Source organism: Dama dama, chromosome 3 (assembly GCF_033118175.1).
Source record: "Dama dama isolate Ldn47 chromosome 3, ASM3311817v1, whole genome shotgun sequence".
Classification (NCBI taxonomy): domain Eukaryota; kingdom Metazoa; phylum Chordata; class Mammalia; order Artiodactyla; family Cervidae; genus Dama; species Dama dama.
Genome location: NC_083683.1, coordinates 39,216,208 through 39,237,452, shown reverse-complemented (window position 1 = coordinate 39,237,452; position 21,245 = coordinate 39,216,208). Strand labels below are relative to the sequence as shown.

Here is a 21,245-nt window from a genome sequence, read left to right as displayed (position 1 = left end):
AAGAACAGCAACAAAACAAATTCACAAACCTCTGGCCAGGTTCACCAAGAAGAAATGAAAGGACCCAAATAAAACAAGAAATGAGAGAGGAAGCATAACAACTGATTTTGCAGAAACACAAAAATCTGTGAGAGACTACTACAAAGAATTATATGCCAACAAACTGGACAACCTAGAAGAAATGGATAAGTATTTAGGGACAGACAGCCCACCAAAACAGAATCAAGAAGAGATAAATAATTTAAACAGATTGATCTCTAGAAGTGAAACAGAATCTCTAATAATAACAAAAAAAAAAAAGGTCCCAGACTTCCCTAATTGTCCAGTGGTTAGGAATCTGCCTGCTAATGCAGGGACATGAGTTTGAAACCTGGTCTGAGAAGATTCCACATGCCTCAGGGCAACTAAGCCCATGCATGTGTTTGCTGAAACTAAAAAAAAAACAAAAAAACAAAAAAAACAATCCCCTGCAAACAAAAGTCTAGGATCCAATGAGTTTGCTGGGGAATCCTACCAAACATGCAATGGACTTATACCAATCCTTTTCAAACTCTTCTTCAAGACTGAAGAGTAGGGGATACCCCAAAGTCATTCTATGAAGTTACCATTACTCTGATACCAAAACCAGAAAATGACACTATGAAAAAAGAAAATTATAGGTCACTATCTTTGATGAGTACAAATAAAAAGCTTCTCAACAAAATTCAGCAAACCAAATACAACAAGTAAAAAGGATAATAATATACATGATCAAGCTAGATTTAACCTAGAGTCACAAAGACAGTTCAACATAAGCAATACACCACATCAACAAAAGAAAGGACAAAAAACCCCCATGATCATCTCAACAGATGCAGAAAAAGCATTGGATAAAATGTAACATCCATTTATTATATATATAAAAAAAACTCTCCAGAAAGTGGGCACAGAGGAAACCTACCTCAACATAATAAAGCCCATATATTACAAATCCACAGTTAACATCATTCGCAAAAGTGAAAAGCTGAAAGCATTTCCTCTAAGATCAGGAACAAGTCAAGGATGTCCATTCTTGCCACTTTTATTCAACTTTAGTTTTAGAAGTCCTAGCCACTGTAATCAGAAAAGAAACGGAAATAAAAGGGATTCAAATTGGAAAAGAAGTAAAAACTTCACTGTTTGCAGATGACAGGATACAATATATAGAAAATCCTAAAGATGTTACCACAAAAATGCTAGAGTTTATCAATGAATTCAGTAAAATTGCAGGACACAAAATTAATACACAGAAATCTGTTGCATTTTTATAAACTAACAACAAAAGACCAGAAAGAGAAATTAGAGAAACAATCTCATTTACCATTGCATCAAAAAAGAATAAAATACCTAGGAATAAACCTACCTAAAGAGCCAAAAGATCTGTATTCTGAAAACTATAAGATGCTGATATAAGAAATCAAAGATGACATAAACAGATGGAAAGATACATTGTGTTCTTGGACTGGAAGAAGCAATATTGTCAAAATGACTAAATGACCCCAAAGCAATCTACAGATTCAGTGCAATCTCTATCAAATTACCAGTGGCATTTTTAATAGAACTAGAACAAAAAAATTTATAATTTGCATGGAAACACAAAAGATCCCAAACAGCCAAAGCAATCTTGATAAAGAAAAATGGAACTGGAAGAATCAGGTTCCCTGACTGCAGACTATACTACAAAGCTATAGTCATCAAAACAGTATGGTACTGGCACAAAAATAAATACATTGATTAATGGAGCATGATAGAAAGCCCAGAAATAAACCCATGCACCTATGGTCAATTACTCTTTGACAAAGGAGGCAAGAATATACAATGGAGAAAACATAATCTCTTCAGCAAATGGTGTTGGGAAAGCTGGACAGCTACATGTAAATCAATGAGATTAGCATACTGCCTTACACCCTACACAAAAATAAACTTCAAATGGCTTAATGACTTAAATATAAGGGAAAAAAAGAGTAAATATAAGACAGCACACCATAAAACTCCTAAAAGAGAACATAGGAAAAAGATTCTCTGATATAAATTGTAACAATGTTTTCTTAGGTCAAGTCTCCTAAAGCAACAGAAAAGCAACAGAAATAAAAACAAAAATAAACCCATTGGGACCTTATCAAACTTATAAGCTTTGATAATCAACAAGGTCCTATTGTGCAGCACAGGATACTATATTCAATATCTCATAATAAATTATAATAGAAAAGAATGTGAAAAAGTATTATATATATGTAAAACTGAATCACTTTCCTGCACACCAGAAATACATTGTAAATAAACTATATATAATAAGCAAAAAGTAAATTTACACATAAATCTTATAATTTATAAAATTATATTGATATAATTTATGTATAAATCATTAAAAATTCAATGTGTTCAGGGAAAGAGTGAAATGGATTGAGGGGCCCAAATAAAACCTCGTTCTCCTGTCGTGGTGGGATGCAACCATGGTCTTGGGCACCCATTATTCTTGGGAACTTGGGAAATTTACTTAAGTTCTCTAAACCTCATCTGTGAAATGTGGATAACAAGCGTTGCCTTAACTGGGTGCTGAGAGATTTTAAGGAGATAATCCACACACAGTGCTGACAACAGTGCCTGACATGTCTTGAATATTCAGTCCACAGCAGACAGATTTGTTGGCAACTGCTAACTGAGCAAAGACTAAGAGCCCTGGTACCAAGTTCCCAGTGTCTTGTTTTCTGACTTTTCTTGGCTGTGTTGGAGTGTCTTCTTTTGGGTGTCTTTGTTGCACTGTGTGGGCTTTCTCCAGCTGTGGCAAGCAGGGGCTAGTCTCTAGTTGCTGTGCATGGGCCTCTCACTGGGGGGGCTTCTCTTGTGGAGCATGGGCTCCAGGGAGCTTGGGCTCAGTTGCCCTCTGGCCTGTGGGCTTAGTTGCCCTGTGGCATGTGGGATCTTCCCAGTTCAGGGATCAAACCTATGTCCCCTGCATTGGCAGACAGATTCTTAACCACTGGACCACCAGGGAAGTCCCCCAGTGTCTTTCTCTGCATCACTCTGACTGACTCTGAAAAAGTGAGGGAAATTCTACTCTTGTCAATGCCTATAAAGATAATGTACAGATATTTGCAAAAACCAGCCCCACATGGTGTAGAGAGTAAATTCACCCCAGTGCAATCAGAGCCCAATTCCAGGCAGTCCACAAAATGACAAAGATATTAAGTGCAAGTGTGTTAGTTGCTCAATTGTGTCTGACTCTGTGACCCCCATGGACTGTAGCCCACCAGGCTCCTCTGTCTATGGAATTCTCCAGGCAAGAATACTGGAGTGAGTGGCCATTCCCTTCTCCAAGGGATCTTCCCGACCCAGAGAATGAACCTGGGTCTCCTACATTGCAGACAGATTCTTTATTGTCTGAGCCACCAGGGAAGCCCACAAAGATGTAAGTTTTCTAACAATGTTTATATCAAAGCCTAGGAGAAAGGTGGTCAGCTTGACAGATTTGAATCCTGCCCCTGCCCTGAACAAACTTTAAGCAAGTTGCTGAATTCTTCTAAGCTCCTGAAAAATGAGGATCACATCAAATCCTACAGGGTTATTGTGCGGACAGAGAAATCAGAGACGATCAGCATGCAGCACAGTGTCCGGCCACAGCCAAAGCCTGCAAACCAGTCACTTTTAGTATTATCATTTTTGTATTTGTATCATTACTATTGTATGTATAATTATTATACATGATCATTATTAATTATCTGTGATGAAGTTTTGTTCTGTGCTCTGGGGCTGTGGAAGACAGATTTGCCTCCAAGCCCTCCCAAAGCCTGTCCCTGACCCTTCAACCTTTGTTTCATGATGCCAACAGTTCCTTTGCAACAGGAAGTAGGCCTGAGGAGCTGTAAATAGTCCAGAGTAAAGTGCACTGGAGTGTTTTGCCTGAAGACCTTTATCCAGGTTCTTTTATTGCCACCTATTGGTCCTGTGATCTTACAAAGGTCACATAACCTCTCTGAGTCTCAGGGACATGCGGGGACACAATGTAATCAACTTCACAGATTTGTGGTAAGATTTAAAAGGATGTTTGAGAAAGTGCTTGGCAAAGCATGATGCTTATAAAAGTATTACATGTTATCACTACAACAGTGCATCCTTCATTCTTTTTCCTAAATATCTTTGGATGCCATATGTATCTCATACATGTAAACTTCTGTGTCACAATTGTTAAGGGACTTTCCACAGTTATTTGAAAACAGTGTCTGAACCTTGTGCTGGCTTGTGAGGGAGAGGAATGAACCTAGATTCTCCCCAGTCTGGCAAGGAGTCTCATCCACCAGCTTCCAGGGACAAGTTTTGCAACAAGTTTATGCATGAAATCTAACGAGCTTTCAGGTTTTGGTTTGAGTAGCAAAGAAAACACTGAAAGGCTAAAGCTACTAAAATAGGGCCATGGCTCTTCCCAACATCATTTATGCCGCACCCTGGTCTCCTGGCATATTCTGGCCATGGCAAAGATGCTCTGATTCACAGCGACAAGTTATTGGGAGCTCTGTGTGGTGGCTCTTCCTTCTATGGCTCTGAGGTGATGCTCTGACAGGTGCTTCTTGCAGCTGCATGGCTTTCTGGAATGGCATGGACCATTTTCTTGGGTCATAAAAAGAGTTCTGGCATAATACTGAAAGGTACAGTTCAGACTAAACATATGTCAACCCCCCCCCTCCAAAAAAAACAAAAAAACAAACTCCAAAAAACCAGTGGGGTGGGGGCAGGTGGTTCAAAGGAACTAGAGAAGTTGAGGACAAATTTTTCCAGTTTTGCTTATTTGCAAACACTGAAGGTCCTGAGCACAAATAATCTGTTCTGAAATGGGTGAATTTAACTCAGATGACCATTATATCTGCTACGGTGGGCAAGAGTCCCTTAGAAGAAATGGAGTAGCCCTCATAGTCAACAAAAGAGTCCAAAATGCCTGTACCTGGATACAGTCTCAAAAACGACAGAATAATCTCTGTTCATTTCCAAGGCAAACCATTCAATATCACGGTAATCCAAGTCTATGCTCTGACCAGTAATGCTGAAAAGCTGAAGTTGAATGGTTCTACAAGACTTTCTAGAACTAACACCCAAAAAAGATGCCCTCTTCATTATAAGGGACTAGAATGCAAAAGTAGAGTCAAGAAATACCTGGAGTAACAGGCAAATTTGGCCTTGGAGTACAGAATGAAGCAGGGCAAAGGCTAAGAGAGTTCTGCCAAGAGAAGGCACTGGTCATAGCAAATACCCTCTTCCAACAACACATGAGAAGATTCTACACATGGACATCACCAGATGGTCAATACCGAAATCTGATTATATTCTTTGCAGCCAAAGATGGAGAAGCTGTATACAGTGAGCAAAAACAAGACCGGGAGCTGACTGTGGCTCAGATCATGAACTCCTTGCTGCCAAATTAAGACTTAAATTGAGGAAACTGGGAAAACCACTACACCATTCAGGTATGACCTAAATAAAATTCCTTACAATTATACAGTGGAAGTGAGAAATAAATTCAAGCAGTTATATCTGATAGACAGAGTGCCTGAAGAACTATGGACAGAGGTTCCTGACATTGTATAGGAGGCAGTGATCAAGACTATCCCCCCTCCTCAAAAAATGCAAAAAGGCAAAACGGTTGTCTGACGAGGCCTTACAAATAGCTGAGAAAAGAAGAGAAGCTAAAGGCAAAAGAGAAAAGGAAAGATACACCTGTTTGAATGCAGAGTTCTAAAGAATAGCAAGGAGAGTTAAGAAAGCCTTCTTACGTGATCAATGCAAATAAATAGACGAAAACAACAGAATGGGAAAGACTAGAGATCTCTTTAAGAAAATTAGTGCTATCAAGGGAATATTTCATGCGAAGATGGCCACAATAAAGGACAGAAATGGTATGGACCTAACAGAAGCAGAATATATTAAGAAGAGGTGGCAAGAATACACAGAAGAACTATACAAAAAAGATCTTCATGACCCAGATAACCACGATGGTGTGATCACTCACCTAGAGCCAGACATACTGGAATGCAAAGTCAAGTGGGCCTTAGGAAGCGCTCAGTTCAGTCGCTCAGTCGTGTCTGACTCTTTGTGACTCCATGAATTGCAGCATGCCAGGCATCCCTGTCCATCACCAACTCCCGGAGTTTACCCAAACTCATGTCCAACAAGTCGGTGATGCCATCCAGCCATCTCATTCTCTGTTGTTCCCTTCTCCTCCTGCCCCCAATCCCTCCCAACATCAGTCTTTTCCAATGAGTCACCTCTTCGCATGAGGTGGCCAAAGTATTGGAGTTTCAGCTTCAGCATCAGTCCTTCCAATGAAAACCCAGGACTGATCTCCTTTAGAATGGACTGGTTGGGGGAGGAGCTAAGATGGCGGAGGAATAGGACGGGGAGACCACTTTCTCCCCTACAAATTCATCGAAAGAACATCTGAACGCTGAGCAAACTCCACAAAACAACTGACCGCTAGCAGAGGACATCAGGTGCCCAGAAAAGCAGCCCATTGTCTTCAAAAGGAGGTAGGACAAAATATAAAAGATAAAAAGAGAGACAAAAGAGTTAGGTATGGAGACCCGTCCCGGGAAGGGAGTCTTAATAGAGGAAGTTTTCAAACACCAGGAAACCCTCTCACTGGCGGGTCTGGGGGAAGTTTTTGAATCTCAGAGGGCAACCTACCGGGGAGGAAAAATAAATAAAACCCACAGATTACATGCCTAAAAGCAACTCCCAGCAGAAAAGTACCCCAGACGCCCGCATCTGCCACCAGCAAGTGGGGGCAGAATGGAGAGGAGCAGGCGGCATTGCTTAGGGTAAGGACCGGGCCCGAAGGCCCTGGGAGCAATTGGAGGGAGCTTACGTGAGATAGTAACTTAAACTGTGGGATAGCAAGAGAGAGAAAATTAACCTGTGAAAAGCGCTAACCTAACACACTGCCAGTCCATTTGCAGAACAAAGGAAGGACTGAGCAATTCCAGAGAAGAGCTAGCTGGCAGTGGACTGGCCCATCCCCCGCCAGAGGCAGGGGGGAGGGGAAAGGGGCAAACTCGGCCCCAGAGACAGCATCCCCTACCAAGCAGCAAACAGGCTCCCAGTTTATAACCAAAGACTTCCTGAGATTGTGGATGGTTGACATCCACCGGGAGGGTTGCAGCTAGGGTCCAGCTCCCCAGAAGAGACACAAGGTGCACGCACCCGACTGGCGTGCCCGGAACTGAAGCTGGGACTGCGGAGGGGATAAGGTGCACCGCACCTGGGGAGAGTGCGCCCGTCAAGCTCCTGGCTGCCTGAGCCGCTCGGCCAGGGAAGGCACAAAACGCAGGCCCAGCCAAGTCTGTGCTTTTCTGGAGTACCCGAAAACTGGAACCTGAGCGACTTAGGCCTGAGAAGTGCACACAACTCAGGGCCTGCTCCCTGGAGAGCAGCCTGGAGCCTGAGCAGTGTAGACGGGGAGAGCACATACGCTGTGAGCGGGGGCAAACCCAGTGTGGCCAGAACACTGCAAGTGCTCCCCACACATGCCAGTGACATCTGCCTGCAGCGCCCCTCCCTCCCCCACAGCATGACTGAACAAGCAAACTAAACAAGAGACCACCTCCGTCCGCCTGTGTCAGGGCGGAAATTAGACACTGAAGAGACCTGCAAGCAGAAGCCAAATAAACAAAGGGAACCGCTTCAGAAGTGACAGGTGCAACAGATTAAAATCCCTGTAGTTAACACCGACTACCCTGGAAGGGGCCTATAGATATCGAGAAGTGTAAGCTGGAACTAGGAGCTATCTGAGAGTGAACCGAACACACACTGCCCGCAACAGCTCCAGAGAAATTCCTAGATATATTTTTACAATTTTTTTTTAACTAAAAAAATTTTTTTCTTTTTTTAAATTAAAAAAAAATTTTTAAGTCCTCTATTACTATTCTATTACTCCTTAATTTTCATTTTCATAACCCACTATAACCTTGCAAAAAAACCCCCTACTTTTAAAGCAAACTTCATATATATTTCTTAAATTTGTGTTTTTGTTTTTAATATTGTATTTTTAAGAGTCTAACCTCTACTCCAGATTTTTAATCTTTGTTTTTCAGTATTTGATATCAATTTTGGACATTTAAGAATCCAACATTCAGTACCCATTTTTACTCAGGAGTGTGTTGATTACTCTCTCCTCCTTTTGACTCTCCTTTTTCTCCCCCAGATCACCTCTATTTCCTCCCTCCCCCTTCTCTTCCCAATCCAATTCTGTGAATCTCTGTGGGTGTTCTGGGCTACAGAGAACACTTTGGGAACAGAGAACCGTGTAGATCTGTCTCTCTCCTCTTGAGTCCCCCTTTTTCTCCTCCTGCTCATCTCTATCTCCTTCCTCCCTCTCCTCTTCTTCATGTAACTCTGTGAACCTCTCTGGGTGTCCCTCACAGTGGAGAATCTTTTCACCATTAACCTAGAAGTTTTATTATCAGTGCTGTATAGTTGGAGAAGTCTTGAGGCTACTGGAAGAATAAGACTGAAATCCAGAGGCAGGAGACTTAAGCCCAAAATCTGAGAACACCAGAAAACTCCTGACTACGGGGAACATTAAGTAATAAGAGACCATCCAAAAGCCTCCATACCTACACTGAAACCAACCACCAACCAAGAGCCAATAAGTTCCAGAGCAAGACATACCACGCAAATTTTTCAGCAACACAGGAACAGAGCCCTGAGCGTCAACATACAGGCTGCCCAAAGTCACACCAAACCCATAGACCCATCTCAAAACTCATTACTGGGGACTCCATTGCACTCCAGAGAGAAGAAATCCACCAGAACACTGACACAAGCTTCCCTAACCAGGAAATCTTGACAAGCCAATTGTCCAACCCCACCCACTGGGAGAAACCTCCACAATAAAAAGGAACCACAGACCTCCAGAATACAGAAAGGCCACCCCAAACACAGCAATCTAAACAAGATGAAAAGGCAGAGAAATACCCAGCAGGTAAAGGAACATGAAAAATGCCCACCAAGCCAAATAAAAGAGGAGGAGATAGGGAATCTACCTGAAAAAGAATTTAGAAGAATAATAATAAAAATGATCCAAAATCTTGAAAACAAAATGGAGTTACAGATAAATAGCGTGGAGACAAAGATTGAGAAAATGCAAGAAATGTTTAACAAGGATCTAGAAGAAATAAAAAAGAGTCAATTAAAAATGAATAGTGGAATAAATGAGATAAAAAAACACTCTGGAGGGAACCAACAGTAGAATAACGGAGGCAGAAGATAGGATAAGTGAGGTAGAAGATAAAATGGTGGAAATAAATGAAGCAGAGGGGAAAAAAGAAAAAAGAATCAAAAGAAATGAGGACAACTTCAGGGACCTCTGGGACAATGCGAAATGCCCCAACATTCGAATCACAGGAGTCCCAGAAGAAGAAGACAAAAAGAAAGGCCATGAGAAAATACTCGAGGAGATAATAGCTGAAAACTTCCCTAAAATGGGGAAGGAAATAGTCACACAAGTCCAAGAAACCCAGAGAGTCCCAAACAGGATAAACCCAAGGCAAAACACCCCAAGACACATATTAATCAAATTAACAAAGATCAAACATAAAGAACAAATATTAAAAGCAGCAAGGGAGAAACAACAAATAACACACAAGGGGATTCCCATAAGGATAACAGCTGATCTATCAATAGAAACCCTTCAGGCCAGAAGGGAATGGCAGGACATACTTAAAGTAATGAAAGAGAATAACCTACAACCCAGATTACTGTATCCAGCAAGGATCTCATTCAGATATGAAGGAGAATTCAAAAGCTTTACAGATAAGCAAAAGCTGAGAGAATTCAGCACCACCAAACCAGCTCTTCAACAAATGCTAAAGGATCTTCTCTAGACAGGAAACACAGAAAGGTTGTATAAACGTGAACCCAAAACAACAAAGTAAATGGCAACGGGACCATACCTATTAATAATTACCTTAAATGTAAATGGGTTGAATGCCCCAACCAAAAGACAAAGACTGGCTGAATGGATAAAAAAACAAGACCCCTATATATGCTGTCTACAAGAGACCCACCTCACAAGGGACACATACAGACTGAAAGTGAAGGGCTGGAAAAAAATATTTCACACAAACAGAGACCAAAAGAAAGCAGGAGTCGCAATACTCATATCAGATAAAATAGACTTTAAAACAAAGGCTGTGAAAAGAGACAAAGAAGGACACTACATAATGATCAAAGGATCAATCCAAGAAGAAGATATAACAATTGCAAATATATATGCACCCAACATAGGAGCACTGCAATATGTAAGGCAAACGCTAATGAGTATGAAAGGGGAAATTGACAATAACACAATAATAGTGGGAGACTTTAATACCCCGCTCACACCTATGGATAGAGCAACTAAACAGAAAATTAACAAGGAAACGCAAACTTTAAATGACACAATGGACCAGCTAGACCTAATTGATATCTATAGGACATTTCACCCCAAAACAATCAATTTCACCTTTTTCTCAAGTGCACACGGAACCTTCTCCAGAACAGATCACATCCTGGGCCATAAATCTAGCCTTGGTAAATTCAAAAAATTGAAATCATTCCAGTCATCTTTTCTGACCACAACGCAGTAAGATTAGATCTCAATTACAGGAAAAAAAAACTATTAAAAATTCAAACATATGGAGGCTAAATAACATGCTTCTGAATAACAAACAAATCATAGAAGAAGTTAAAAAAGAAATCAAAATATGCATGGAAACGAATGAAAATGAAAACACAACAACCCAAAACCTATGGGACACTGTAAAAAGCAGTGCTAAGGGGAAGATTGATAGCATTACAGGCCTACCTCAAGAAACAAGAAAAAAAGACAAATAAATAACCTAACTCTACACCTAAAGCAACTAGAGAAGGAAGAAATGAAGAACCCCACGGTTAATAGAAGGAAAGAAATCTTAAAAATTAGGGCAGAAATAAATGCAAAAGAAACAAAAGAGACCATAGCAAAAATCAACAAAGCTAAAAGCTAGTGTTTTGAAAAGATAAACAAAATTGACAAACCGTTAGCCAGACTCATTAAGAGGCAAAGGGAGAAGAACCAAATCAACAAACTTAGAAATGAAAATGGAGAGATCACAACAGACAACACTGAAATATGAAGGATCATAAGAGACTACTACCAGCAGCTCTATGCCAATAAAATGGACAACTTGGAAGAAATGGACAAATTCTTAGAGAAGTATAACCTTCCAAAACAGAACCAGAAAGAAATAGAAGATCTTAACAGACCCATCACAAGCATGGAAATCAAAACTGTAATCAGAAATCTTCCAGCAAACAAAAGCCCAGGACCAGATGGCTTCACAGCTGAATTCTACCAAAAATTTAGAGAAGAGCTAACACCTATCTTACTCAAACCCTTCCAGAAAATTGCAGAAGAAGGTAAACTTCCAAAGTCATTCTATGAGGCCACCATCACCCTAATTCCAAAACCAGACAAAGATGCCACAAAAAAAGAAAACTACAGGCCAATATCACTGATGAACATAGATGCAAAAATCCTTAACAAAATTCTAGCAAACAGAATCCAACGACATATTAAAAACATCATACATCATGACCAAGTGGGCTTTATCCCAGGAATGCAAGGATTCTTTAATATCCGCAAATCAATGTAATACACCACATTAACAAATTTAAAGATAAAAACCATATGATTATTTCAATACATGCAGAAAAAGCCTTTGACAAAATTCAACATCCATTTATGATTAAAACTCTCCAGAAAGCAGGAATAGAAGGAACATACCTCAACATAATAAAAGCTATATATGACAAACCCACAGCAAACATTATCCTCAATGGTAAAAAATTGAAAGCATTTACCCTAAAGTCAGGAACAAGACAAGGGTGCCCACTCTCACCACTACTATTCAACATAGTTTTGGAAGTGTTGGCCACAGCAATCAGAGCAGAAAAAGAAATAAAAGGAATCCAGATAGGAAAAGAAGAAGTGAAACTCTGTTTCCAGATGACATGATTCTCTACATAGAAAACCCTAAAGACTCTTCCAGAAAATTACTAGAGTCAATCAATGAATATAGTAAAGTTGCAGGATATATAATTAACACACAGAAATCCCTTGCATTCCTATACACTAACAATGAGAAAACAGAAAGAGAAATTAAGGAAACAATACCATTCATCACTGCAACAAAAAGAATAAAATACTTAGGAGTATATCTACCTAAAGAAACAAAAGACCTATACATAGAAAACTATAAAACACTGATGAAAGAAATCAAAGAGGACACAAATAAATGGAGAAATATACTGTGTTCATGGATTGGAAGAATCAATATTGTGAAAAGGAGTATACGACCCAAAGCAATCTATAGATTCAATGCAATCCCTATCAAGCTACTAACAGTATTCTTCACAGAACTAGAACAAATAATTTCACAATTTGTATGGAAATACAAAAAACCTCGAATAGCCAAAGCAATCTTGAGAAAGAAGAATGGAACTGGAGGAATCAACCTGCCTGACTTCACACTATACTACAAAGCCACAGTCATCAAGACAGTATGGTACTGGCACAAAGACAGAAATATAGATCAATGGAACAGAATAGAAAGCCCAGAGATAAATCCACGTACCTATGGACACCTTATCAAAGGAGGCAAGCATATACAATGGAAAAAAGACAACCTCTTTAACAAGTGGTACTGGAAAAACTGGTCAATCACTTGTAAAAGAATGAAACTAGAACACTTTCTAAAACTATACACAAAAATAAACCCAAAATGGATTGAAGATCTAAATGTAAGACCAGAAACTAGAAAACTCCTAGAAGAGAACATTGGCAAAACACTCTCCGACATAAATCACAGCAGGATCCTCTATGACCCACCTCCAAGAATATTGGAAATAAAAGCAAAAATAAACAAATGGGACCTAATGAAACTTAAAAGCTTTTGCACTACAAAGGAAACTATAAGTAAGGTGAAAAGAAAGCCTTCAGAATGGGAGAAAATAATAGGAAACGAAGAAACAAAGGATTAATCTAAAAAATATACAAGCAACTCCTGCAGCTCAATTCCAGAAAAATAAATAACCAATCAAAAAAATGGGCCAAAGATCTAAACAGACATTTCTCCAAAGAAGGCATACAGATGGCTAACAAACACATGAAAAGATGTTCAACATCACTCATTATCAGAGAAATGCAAATCAAAACCACAGTGAGGTACCATTACATGCCAGTCAGGATGGCTGCTATCCAAAAGTCTACAAGCAATAAATGCTGGAGAGGGTGTGGAGAAAAGGGAACCCTCTTACACTGTTGGTGGGAATGCAAACTAGTACAGCCACTATGGAGAACAGTGTGGAGATTTCTTAAAAAACTGGAAATAGAACTGCCATATGACCCAGCAATCCCACTTCTGGGCATACACACTGAGGAAACCAGATCTGAAAGAGACACGTGCACCCCAATGTTCATCGCAGCACTGTTTATAATAGCCAGAACATGGAAACAACCTAGATGCCCATCAGCAGACAAATGGATAAGAAAGCTGTGGTACATATACACAATAGAATATTACTCAGCCATTAAAAAGAATACATTTGATCAGTTCTAATGAGATGGATAAAACTGGAGCCCATTATACAGAGTGAAGTAAGCCAGAAAGATAAACACCAATACAGTATACTAATGCATATATATGGAATTTAGAAAGATGGTAACGATAACCCTATATGCAAGACAGAAAAAGAGACACAGATGTATAGAACAGGCTTTTGGACTCTATGGGAGAAGGTGAGGGTGGGATGATCTGAGAGAACAGCATTGAAATATGTATATTATCAAGTGTGAAACAGATCGCCGGTCCAGGTTGGATGCATGAGACAAGTGCTCGGGACTGGTGCACTTGGATAACCCAGAGGGATGGGATGGGGAGGGAGGTGGGAGGGGGGTTCAGGATGGGGAACACATGTAAATCCATGGCATGTGTATTCATGTCAATTTATGGTAAAAACCACTACAATACTGTAAAGTAATTAGCCTCCAACTAATAAAAATAAATGAAAAAAAAAAAATGGACTGGTTGGATCTCCTTGCAGTCCAAGGGACTCTCAATAGTCTTCTCCAACACCACAGTTCAGAAGCATCAATTCTTCAGCGCTCAGCTTTCTTCACCATCCAACTCTCACATCCATACATGACCACTGGAAAAACCATAGCCTTGACTAGATGGACCTTTGAGGGCAAAATAATGTCTCTGCTTTTTAATATGCTATCTAGGTTGGTCATAACTTTCCTTCCAAGGAGTAAGTGTCTTTTAATTTCATGGCTGCAATCACCATCTGCAGTGATTTTGGAACCCAAAAAAATAAAGTCTGACACTGTTTCCACTGTATCCCCGTCTATTTCCCATGAGGTGATGGGACCAGATGCCATGATCTTAGTTTTCTGAATGTTGAGCTTTAAGCCAGCTTTTTCACTCTCCTCTTTTCACTTCATTAGGAGGCTTTTTAGTTCCTCTTCACTTTCTGCCATAAGGGTGGTGTCATCTGCATATCTCAGGTTATTGATATTTCTCCCGGCAATCTTGATTCCAGCTTGTGCTTCTTCCAGCTCAGCGTTTCTCATGATGTACTCTGCATATAAGTTAAATAAGCAGGGTGACAATACACAACCTTGACGTACTCCTTTTCATATTAGGAAGCATCACTATGAACAAAGCTAGTCGAGGTGATGGAATTCCAGTTGAGCTATTTCAAATCCTAAAAGATCATGCTGTGAAAGTGCTGCACTCAATATGCCAGCAAATTAGGAAAACTCGGCAGTGGCCACAGGACTGGAAAAAGTCAGTTTTCATTCCAATTCCAAAGAAAGGCAATGCTAAAGAATGTTCAAATTACCTCACAACTACCCTCACCTCACACGCTATCAAAGTAATGCTCAAAATTCTCCAAGCCAGGCTTTAACAGTACGTCAACTGTGAATTTCCAGATGTTCAAGCTGGTTTTAGAAAAGGCAGAGGAACCAGAGATCAAATTGCCAACATCTGTTGGATCATCAGAAAAGCTAGAGAGTTCCAGAAAAACATCTATTTCTGCTTTATTGACTATGCCAAAGCCTTTGACTATGTGGATCACAATAAACTGTGGAAGATTCTTCAAGAGATGGGAATACCAGACCACCTGACCTGCCACCTGAACAGACCACCTGATCTGTATTCAGGTCAAGAAGAAATAGTTAGAACTAGACATGGAAGAACAGACTGGTTCCAAATCGGGAAAGGAGCATGTCAAGGATGTATATTGTAACCCTGATTACTTAACTTATATGCAGAGTACATCATGTGAAATGGCTGAGGTGGATGAAGCACAAGCTGAAATCAAGATTGTTGGGAGAAATATCAATAACCTCAGAAATGCAGATGACACCACCCTAATGGCAGAAAGCGAAGAAGAACTAAAGAGACTCTTGATGAAAGTGAAAGAGGAGAGTGAAAAAGTTGGCTTAAAACTCAACATTCAGAAAACAAAGATCATGGTATCTGGTCCAATCACTTCATGGAAAATAGATGGGGAAACAGTGTCAAACTTTATTTTCTTGGGCTCCAAAATCACTGCAGATAGTGACTGCAGCCATGAAATTAAATACGCTTGCTACTTGGAAGAAAAGCTATGACCAATCTAGACAGCATATTAAAAAGCAGAGACATCACTTTGCCAACAAAGGTCCATCTAGTCAAGGCTATGGTTTTTCTAGTAGTCATGAATGGATGTGAGAGTTGGACTATAAAGAAAGCTGAGCACTGAGGAATTGCTGCTGTTGAACTGTGGTGTTGGAGAAGACTCTTGAGAGTCCCCTGGACAGCAAGGAGATCCAACCATCCATCCTTAAAGAAATCAGTCCTGATATTCATTGGAAGGACTGATGCTGCAGCTGAAACTCCAATACTTTGACTATCTGATGCGAAGAACCAACTCACTAGAAAAGATCCTGATGCTTGGAAAGATTTAAGGCAGGAGGAGAAGGGGACGACAGAAGATGAGATGGTTGGATGGCATCACCGACACGATGGACATGACTTTGAATAGGTTCCGTGAGTTGGTGATGGACAGGGAAGCCTGGCGTGCTGCAGTCCATGAGGTTGCAAAGAGTTGGACACGACTGAGTGACTGAACTGAATAACGCGTGGGACCCACGGCTGCCATGCTGGACAACTTCAGGGGCAGCATTTACACTGTGTGCTATGATGTTCTCTAGGAGACGCCACTTACGTAGAATACAATAGAAATGGTGCACCAAGCTTTTGGGCAATAGGACCTTGCTGGGACCAAATCCTATAAGACCCAGATGTGTATCACAAATAAAGCCTCAATCCTTACTTGTAGTTTTCTCACCAATTTCTTCTAAAAACAAACCAGTGGACAAATAAAACATTTTAAATCCCCAGTTAAAATGTCAGGAGGGACATTAAGTGATACAATGTTTCCAGATAAACACTATTTAAAATCCTAATGCTGCAGTGGATGATGTGTTCCTACAGAAAGCAGGTTTGCAGTTAAAATGTATGCCTGATCACTTATTTCCCTCCTGTTCCATTTAATTTGGGTCTAATAGTTCCTAGTATCTGTTATAGCCAAAGAGTCTCAGGAAAAATATAAAAGAAAAAGGTACTTTACTTTTAAATAAATTCCAAAGTCATGTCTCTGCTTCAGGCTCTCAAGATAAAAGACAGCGGCCGAGTAGTTCAGGCAGTAGGTCTGGTGGCTCTGACACAGGCTACCTCGGAAATACTGCAAGAGGAGAAGGGCACGGGAGAGTGAATGGATGAAAAGCACAGAGAGACCTTCTCTTCACTTTTATCAGTAACCAAAGCAGGGAAAGTTGGGGACACACCATTATCAACCATGTATGCATGGAGACAAACAGGTGATCATCAAAATAAACACTATTAAAAAATGGTAGCCCCATAATAAACCACTAACTCCTCAACTGGAAAGCTTGATGCTGGAGCTGAAGCTCCAGTACTCTGGCTACCTGATGCAGAGCCAACTCACTGGAAAAGACCCTGATGCTGGGAAAGATTGAAGGCAGGAGGAAAGGGGGTGACAGAGGACGAGATGGTTGGATGGCATCACAGATTCAATGGTCATGAGTTTGAGCAAACTCAGAAGATAGTGAAGGACAGGGAAGCTTGGCATGCTGCAGTTCATGGGGTTGCAAAGAGTTAGACACAACTTAGTGACTGAACAACAGTAACTCCTCAGTAAATTGCCTTTTTTTGCCTGTATTTAAAAAAAAAATACTATTTGGGACATCTTGATTTAATTCACCCTTTACTTGTACTTATGCTTTGTTGAGGCCTACACAGGCTGCATGATACCTGGTAACAGACATTGCCTCAGCCTGTGTTCATAGTATGTGATTAAAGTAACAACATCTAACTTTTCATCAAATCTTCTGCAAAAATATCCATAAACTGAATTCTCCTGCCAGCTTCTAAAAAACAGTCAAATCTGGGGCACCTCATTAAATCTACTGTTTCATAGCGAGCATTTTATGTCCTTCTTTTACCTAATCTGACACTTGCCTTTCCCTTTCTTCACTATTCTTATATAATGTCTTCTTGCTATAATGACTACACATTCTTAAGCCACATCAAATTTATATTAGAATAAGGCAGGTGGCCAGTGTGTAACTATACACATTCACATTACCTAAATTACCACTGAGGGTAGGCCTGGTCATGGGACTTTCTGAGGCTGATGAATGTGAACAGATATGCTAGTAACTTGAAGAGTCAGTGAGCATTCTGCCTCAGTCTTTTATGTCTTTGCCCTGGAGACATGGTGACACTGCAGATGGTGGCTGCTCCTTCAGCAGGGGTCCCAGAGTGAGGACAATGACAAAGCAGGAACACAGTGTGAGTGAGATGTGAATCAAGCCACTGAGATTTGAGGTTTCTTTCCATGGCACAACTGAATTTAACCTGACACAGGCCTTTTTAAATTTAGGAGAAAGTTTTGCAGCCCATCTTTGCACATGTGCAACATATCAGGAAGCATTCATATATGGCTATCACTATAGACTTTCAGTGAAGAGTCCATGCTTTACTAGGCTATAAGGACATGTATACTATGGTCTGAACAGCTGTGTCCCCCTCAAATTCAAATGCTGAATCCTAATCCCCAAGGTGATGGTATTGGAGGAGGCGGACCCTTCCAGAGATGATGAGGTCCCAAAGGTGGAGCCTCCATGAATGAAATGAATGCCCTTACAAAAGAGACCCCGGACGGAGTTGTCTGGCCCTCTCTGCTATGTGAAGAATACATTGAGAAGCCTGTGACCAGAGGAGGGCCCTCACAATACCGGCTGCTACCACGGTATTGGATGTCCACCCTCTAGAACAGTTAGAGATTGATTTCTGGTGTTTACAAACTACCCAGTTTGTGGCACTTTGTTACACAGAGCCTAAACAGACTAAGATAGACTACTTAGGTGTTTTGATGAAAAGTTGGTATTTCTTCAGACTATTCACTAAAAACTGAATTAAAAATTATTTTTAGGGGGCCAGGTCTTGTTGCTAATGTCCCAAGCAAGATGTCAGCCTTCAGATGGATACTCCCGGATATGTCTGCCACAGCATCTGTGTCCCAAGAGAGAGCCGCAGCTACCCCTCACCCTTGGAGATCCTCCAAGACCAGCAGAGGAATGATATACTTGGATCTATAATGGGTGCTGATGCTCTTTTGTGCTTCTTCTCATTACCATTAGAGGAGTATGGCCAGGTTAGTCCAAGGAGATGGACCAGGTCAGTCCAAGGAGCCAAGTGGAGAGAGGCTACCAGTTGTCCTAACCCTTGATGGAGTACAAAAATTATCAAGAAAACCAAGGGGATGTCAGACCCTGAACCAACACACATCCAAACAATCATGCTCATTACCTAACTTACTAAGGGCTCTGCCCTTTGTCTGACAAAAATAAAAAATGTGTAGCATGCAACGGTCCGAAAAAAATAATTTCTGACTCTAAAGGAATTGGGAGATCCTGAGATTTTAGCTAATTTCCAATACTTGACATTCTTTCTCCTGTTTTTCAAAGCTTTTCTTGTTCTAATCTGCTTTCAGAGTTCACTGAAGGATGTCCCCACTTTATGCCCAGTTTTCTGCTTGTTCTGCCTTCTTAAATAGTCCTTGTTCATATCTTACCTCAAGCATCACTGCCTCAGGAAGAATTTCCTAGCTGTAACTACCTCACCATCTGCCCCAAACTAGAAGTTTCCTTTCATAATATCTATGTATCTTTTTTCCCCAGCACTGATCTCAATTTTACTATATAATCATTGGTGTCGTTAGTTGATTCTTTCCCACTAGAATGAAAACTCCCCCAAAGTAAGGGGCATGTCTAATTCTGCACATTATCACATACAGGTTATCAGCCCCACACGTAAGTACTTCGTAATGCACACTACTTTTTGCTTTTCAATTTTGATACTTGCCCTTTGCAAGAACATTAAACATAAACCTGAGTATAATTTTTACAAGTCAATACATCTTTATCTATATTTTAAAAAATGGATTACAACAACTTAAATCTTGCTAAATGACGATAGGTAGAAACAGGATTCAAAAGCTCAAAGTAGGGGAGAAAGTTCAAATTATCTACTCAAGGAAAAAGATAGCATTTATCAGACCAGGGGTACAAGTCTTCCTCCTTTCTCCCCCTTTAATACACAGAAGTCTTATTAAGGGTGCTGATGGATTTGAAGGTTTATTTTATTCCTTTCAGAAAGCCTGGCACTTTTGTTAGAACAACTACTGAACCATGTAATTAGCCCGCACAAACTATTGCTGTGAATATTGCTTTAAATTGAAGTCATTTGAAAAACAGACTTGGAAATGGCTTTTCCATGCATGCAGATTTTGTATTAGTAAAACTCACACAGGAGAGATAACAATGGAAAAAGAGAATCTGCAATTTATTTTTGAAAATGTTGATTGGTGGAGAAAGGGATGGTTCCCTTGTGGGAGGGTGTTGGCAGAACTTTCCCAGAAATAACAATGATGACGACGGTCGAGGAAATATAAACAATCATCCTGAGAGGTGGGTGAATTTATCACACAGAAGCTGAGATACCCCAAAGAGGATTTTACCTTTGTGAGCACGGAAATAAAATCCAACGATGGTGAAGTCTCACAAGTGTCAACGTAGTCCTTGAAGATACGGAAAAGACTGTTCACAAAACCAAAGCTTGTCTAGGGCCAGGGAGAAAGGAAAACAGAGTAGGCACACTTGCAGGGGTAAGAAATAAATATCTGTGGAACTTCAAATTTTGTTCCTGCAGATGCTTCCTACTTCCAATTTATCTCCCTGGCAAAATTTAAAGATTTATTTTCCTCTACTCTCTAATATATTTTCTTATAAATGAATTCCTGTAGTATCTCTCTTCGCTTCCTTTTTAGAGGAAAGATGGCTTTTATTTATAATACACGTGATAAAGAACATTCATTTGAGACTAGTCATTTATGATGATGGAGCACTTAGGAATATGTTTTTCTCTTTCTTTGTATTCAACATTATTTATTGAGGAAACTCATGTACCCAACATTACTTATTGAGTCCTTCTATGCACAAGGCACTGTCTGAGGTCTTCTGGAGAAAACGGTAAACAAGATGGGTTTCTGAGGATACACTAGAAGGTATGTACTTCTAGAAGGTGTTCCAGAACTTGTATTCTAGAAAAAACATGGAACATATCCTGAATCTGTGTGTCATTCTTGCACAGAATCCATGCTAATCTTTGTCTCATTCCAACTTTAGTACAAGTGCTGCTGAAGTGAGCATTCTGATTATTTTCTTAAATAACCACAGAAGAATTTTAAAAAATGTTATTGAAGGCTAACTGATGGCTTGCAATCTATTGGAAAGATTTCCTTCTTATTAACCTGAACTCCTGACCATAAGATTACATGGAGAAGAAATATGGAAAAAAACCATATTCCATACGTTAACATGGAATACAAACCACAAAAAGAGACAGGCATAAATTTTCATGGTCCCCTGGTGATTTTTAAAACATGGCTACTGGAATCTTCCTACTTTGGCTCACCTGACTTAGCTCCTCCAGGTTTGCAAAAAGTCTCCATAAATCCACATCCAGGAGATATTCGTGAGTCTGTAGATATTTTAATGTATTCATGAAGATCTTAAAAGAAATAAA

General features: G+C 40.1%; 1 protein-coding gene and 1 non-coding gene across 2 annotated transcripts in view; both read right to left on the bottom strand.

Moving 5' to 3' along the window:
* Window positions 1–21,245, bottom strand: part of PLEKHG7 (pleckstrin homology and RhoGEF domain containing G7) — an 86,261-nt gene that overhangs the window by 25,136 nt on the left and 39,880 nt on the right. The window contains exons 7-9 of the mRNA XM_061133142.1: window positions 21,135–21,230; window positions 20,179–20,280; window positions 16,705–16,818 (exon numbers count right to left, since the gene is read on the bottom strand). Of these exons, the coding sequence (XP_060989125.1) occupies window positions 16,705–16,818; window positions 20,179–20,280; window positions 21,135–21,230 (312 nt within the window). The remainder of the gene's footprint in view (window positions 1–16,704; window positions 16,819–20,178; window positions 20,281–21,134; window positions 21,231–21,245) is intronic.
* LOC133049282 (U6 spliceosomal RNA) lies at window positions 20,766–20,869 on the bottom strand. Its single transcript, XR_009691282.1, has one exon. It is a non-coding gene; the product is annotated as a U6 spliceosomal RNA (small nuclear RNA).